The sequence below is a fragment of the Pavona decussata genome, unplaced genomic scaffold (genome assembly GCF_977016875.1).
Source record: "Pavona decussata unplaced genomic scaffold, jaPavDecu1.1 SCAFFOLD_679, whole genome shotgun sequence".
Taxonomy (NCBI): Eukaryota; Metazoa; Cnidaria; class Anthozoa; order Scleractinia; family Agariciidae; genus Pavona; species Pavona decussata.
This window is the reverse complement of record NW_028145891.1, coordinates 9,488-14,824: the sequence shown is the minus strand read 5'-3', so window position 1 is coordinate 14,824 and position 5,337 is coordinate 9,488. Positions and strand designations below refer to the sequence as shown.

The 5,337-nt window shown below is 38.5% G+C and overlaps 1 protein-coding gene across 1 annotated transcript; it reads left to right on the top strand.

Annotated features, from left to right (window-relative positions):
• The first annotated feature begins 2,759 nt into the window (after positions 1-2,759).
• LOC146449017 (uncharacterized) lies at positions 2,760-5,337 on the top strand. The gene has a single exon (XM_085102043.1). The coding sequence runs from the start codon at positions 2,764-2,766 to the stop codon at positions 4,486-4,488; it is 1,725 nt and encodes a 574-aa protein (XP_084958169.1). The 5' UTR covers positions 2,760-2,763; the 3' UTR covers positions 4,489-5,337.

Below are 5,337 nucleotides of genomic sequence, written 5' to 3'. Positions count from 1 at the left end.
TTACTAAGCATCGCACATCAAGAAATAAAAGTCTTGATTACTAGGTGCAGAAGTTGTTAATTGCACTATTTCATGACAAAAGGGGTAACAATCATCTGGTACCGTCAGGATCATTGTTAATCATGTTGTCACATTTTGAAAAAAAGATGGCAATGAAAATTTGTCCAAGAATCTAAAATCACTGGGTGAAGGTTGTTTTGTCCGCAAATACCGTGAAATCCGCCCTACCTACAGTTTTCTTCGAAGAGCAAGAACTTCCACTCTCTGACAATGTACTAGTTTACAGCAGAATTTTTTTCATGGAACTGTTAGATAAATTTTGCTAACTGTAACTGCCTTCCAATGAACATTTTGAGACATCTAAAAGAGAGGTATTAGGCCATGTTGCATCAGTCATATTACGCAAAATCCGTGAAATCCACCCTAACACCACAGTTTTCTTGCTGGTCTTTGAACTTCCAGTTTGAAGTGGCAGTTGACAGGCTGATATCTTTTTCTAAAATACGGCGGATTTTACGGATTTCACGGATGTTTAGAATAAGCATGATTTTTAAATACTTCCTTTTTTAACTGCAAGTATCTTATATATCTTATAATATATTAATATATTCCCTTCTTAGATACTTACAGTTTAAAAGAGGAGTATTAAATGACATTTGAATGTACGATTTCCGTAAAATCCGTGAAATCCACCCTAAATATAGTTTTCTTGCTGGCTTTTGAACTTCCAGTTTTGAGTGGCAGTTGACAGGCTGATATCTTTTTCTAAAATACGGCGGATTTTACGGATTTCACGGATATACATAATTTAATACTTCCTTTTTTATCTGTAAGTATCTAATATATATTAAATATATATGATATATTACTATATTCTCTTCAAAGATCCTTACAGTTTAAAAAAGGAGTATTAATTGTTATTTGTATGTACAATTTCCGTAAAATCCGTAAAATCCACCCTAACTAGAGTTTTCTTGCTGGTCTTAGAACTTCCAGTTTGAAGTGGCAGTTGACAGGCTGATATCTTTTTCTAAAATACGGCGGATTTTACGGATTTCACGGATATACATAATTTAATACTTCCTTTTTTATCTGTAAGTATCTAATATATATTAAATATATATGATATATTAATATATTCTCTTCAAAGATCCTTACAGTTTAAAAAAGGAGTATTAATTGTTATTTGTATGTACAATTTCCGTAAAATCCGTAAAATCCACCCTAACTAGAGTTTTCTTGCTGGTCTTAGAACTTCCAGTTTGAAGTGGCAGTTGACAGGCTGATATCTTTTTTTAAAATACGGCGGATTTTACGGGTTTCAGGGATATTTAGAATATATGCATTATTTAATACTTCCTTTTTCAACTGCAAGTATCTTATATGTATTGTAATATATTAACATCTTCTCTTCTTAGATATTTGCAGTTTAAAAGAGGAGTATCAAATGACATTTGTATGCACATTTGTATGTACAGTTTTCTTGCTGGCCTTTGAAGTTGCAGTTGACCTGCTCATTTGTTTCCTTAAATACAGCGGATTTTACGTATTTGGCAGTTTTCTGAGAGTTCCCTTTCAAAAAGTGAACTTTAAACTAAGAGAGGACTGTTTCGGACCTCTTTGTTCGTTCTCAGAGTTGCAACGACATCTATGGAATTGGTGCTTTTAAAATCAGCAAGCAAACTCAACGAAAATCAAAAGCACTCCAAACCTAATGGTTGCCATCACCTCTGTCCAACTACACTGCTAGAAACAGATTAGAAACATTACGCCAAGATATTTTGCTCAAAAAATCACAGGGAACAAAAATTTTGGGAAACGATCTTCTACATTTCCCAAAATTTGATCCTGGCGCATTTTGCTGCCTTCGATTGAATGAGACTTCACCAAATTTTAAAGACCGTTTTCATTTCGCCGAAGCGCTTGACTTACGCTTTTTGGATTTTTTCTATAGTCTTTGACTCTTTTTTTCGCTGATTTTAAGTTTCGTTGGCTGTTCCTATATTCCAAAAGGAACGTTCCTCTAGTATGGACTGTTCCTCGTTTTTGTGTTCCTATTGACTATAAGAGGACCAGATGTTTTACAAGGTAGGAACAAAACGTTCACTTAAGTGTAAAAGAGGAATATTTCGTTCCGAGTTCCCAATTGTAAATGGAACATATTGTTCTCAAATTGATAAATTAGGACTGTTTTGTTCCGAGTTCCTATCTGTGCATGGAACACATTGTTCCGAAATTGACAAATAAGGACTGTTTTGTTCCGGGTTCCTATCTGTAAATGGAACACATTGTTCCCAAATTGGTCATTTAGGACTGTTTTGTTCCGAGTTCCTTTCTATTGATGGAACACATTGTTCCCAAATTGGTCATTTAGGACTGTTTTGTTCCGAGTTCCTATCTGTTGATGGAACACAGTGTTCCCAAATTGGTCATTAAGGACTGTTTTGTTCCGAGTTCCTATCTGTGAATAGAACATATTGTTCCCAAATTGGTCGTTTGAGAACAGATTTTGGACCATTTTTCTACGCATTCCCATTTTGTTCCCAAATTAAGGTTGCCTTTGGGAATGAGGCAAACAAGAAGGCGCGCTCAGACCTGCTTGGGCGAGTTTGGTGGCATGTCACTGTCATGAATTTTGCACAATAGTAATGAGGGCGGGCAAGTAAGGGCATGCTTTGGCAAATGCAAACATATATGCAGTTCCTTTGCTCGTCATCCGCTCCTCGGTTATGGTTCAGATTTAAAGGAGATCGTGTTGACTAGATGTGCTTAAAAGGCAAAATGAGCAAGAAGTATAAAGTCGATTGGTCGGATATCGATGGAGCGTCGCCCAAACCGAAACGGCTTCACTTGGAAAAAGATGAAACCAACAGCTTGTATCACTGCCCAATACAAGAGTGCGACCATGATGGATTTCAAAGTCAAAGAGGGTGCAGAAAACATGTTTATAACAAGCACAGTTGGTTCTTTTATTTTGATGAAAAGCCCAATTCGAAAGAAATCACAGATTCGCGAAATGTTCCGATGGTGAAACCAATTCAAGATCGAACAACTGAAACCACAAAGCATGCCGTAAAGATACTTCCTTCGTTTTCATTATCGTGTGACATTGCCGAGTTGCTCACAAAATGGTTGACTGGAAGTGGTGGCGGTTACAAGAAGGATCGCGCAGCGCAACAAATAGTTACAAGATGCTTTAAGTTTCTAAGATTTTGCTGTGAAGACGAGGAAGAGTTGACTTTTGACGTGGTGGACTTTAGTTTATGTTCTCCAAATTTGTTGTTCAAGTTTATCGACTACTTACAAGACGAATGCAAGCTCGGCCATGGTGGGCGTTTAGGCTACATAGACGCCATTTCTGAAATGATCGACTTCAGAAAACTTCATGGCGCATCAGAGGCAGTCTTTCAAAAGTTCTCTGCAACAGAGTTGTACCTCAAAAGAGCGCGAAAGACAGTTGCAAAGATGATGCGATTGCAGTGGACACAAGATTTAGACATTGAAACACTGGAAGCAAGAGGCCACTGGGCAACAATGGAGGAGCTGTTGGAGGTCGTGAAATTCCATCTGCCGCGCTACGAAAATACCGTGAAGATGTGTAAATCGAGTCCAGCTCAAGTTAACCCCTCGGACTTGACATTTGCCACGAAATTCGTAGCCATGTATCTGTTCATCAAAGTGAAGGGGTCACGTCCTATGACTTATCAATATTTGACGGTGGACATGATTGATGCAGCTAAGAAAAAGGGTGGATTCATTGATCAGAAAACGTTCAAGACTGCCGGAAAGTATGGATTTGATTCTTTGATTCTTTCCGACGCAAACATGCAAGTGCTCAATGGCTATATCTCGTACGTTAGACCTTTGCTTAAACCCAAGTGTGATTTCGTTCTCGTCAACAGAAATGGAGGCCAGCATGGTAAATTGGGCGAGATCATGAGCAAACTGGTGTTTGATGCAATTGGAAAGTACATCCATCCCACGCGTTATCGCCAAATTGTTGAAACGCAGAGCCTCAACCAGCTCACTAGCGAAGAGCAGAGGATTTTGTCGGAAGACCAAAAACACAGCTCTGCCGTTGCTAAAGTTCACTATCAAAAACAACGATCCCGAGAAGTTGCTTTGAAGGGTCACGAGTGCCTACAGAAACTACAAGGCGCCAAGGGGTCAGAAGTGGACGAGGACGTCAACGCAAGACTCGGCGATTCAACTTCCACCGCCGGGCCTTCTGTTGAACCAGTGGAAAATGTCAACACCTCCCCCAAAAAGGACGCCCTGCCTAAAAGAATCTTGCGCTCTCAGAGGAACATTCGTCATGTTTTGAAATTCACAGCAGAAGAGGACTATTTTCTAAAGGAAGGAATAACTAAGCACGGATTTGGACAGTGGACAGCGATATTGAGAGATCTAGATTTCAGGTTTCAGGAGGGTAGAACTGCCGATTCTCTTAAGAAAAGGGCTGCTTCGAAAATTCCGTTGAGCGAATAAAACAACAACAACACTGCAAATGTAGTCAACGACGCAATCTTCATTTTAATTCTCTCTCTCTTTGTTTTTTTTTTTTTTTTTTTCAGTGGCAATTTTCTATCACCATTCACAAACACACTGATGTATATAATGTAATAATTTTATCAAGCCGACCTAACCTAGCCGTACATGTTCCAGTTCCAACTGTGTGTGTAATTCTGACCCAAAAACAAACTCTAGGTAATGTTAAACAAACTCGAGCATTCATTTTACATTTTCTCTGTGTCTCAGTGTTTCTCTATTTCTGCTGCTGGCTAAAATAGCTCAGAATTGTTTTGCGTGGCTTCTTGTCCCTGACTTGAGTTCGTTCTCCAGACTTGGGTCTTTTTCGCGAAGTTGATTACTAGGTGCAGAAGTTGTTAATTGCACTTTTTCATGACAAAAGGGGTAACAATCATCTGGTACCGTTAAGGTCGTTGTTGATCATGTTGTCACATTTCGAAAAAAAGATTACAATGAAAATTTGTCCATGAATCTAAAATCACTGGGTGAAGGTTGTTTTGTCCGCAAATACCGTGAAATCCGCCCTACCTACAGTTTCCTTCGAAGAGCAAGAACTTCCACTCTCTGACAATGTGCTAGTTTACCAGCAGAACATTTTTCACAGAACTGTTAGATAAATGTTATTTATAGTCCCTTTTCTAACTGTAACTGTCTTCCAATGAACATTGTAAGACATCTTCAGTGTAAAAGCGAAGTATTAAGTCATATTGCATTTTCATAGTTCTGATGTATATCACATAAGGCAAAACAAACGATTAAAGCAACATGTGTCGATGTAGTTCGTTAGACTCTATGACACATTGCTTA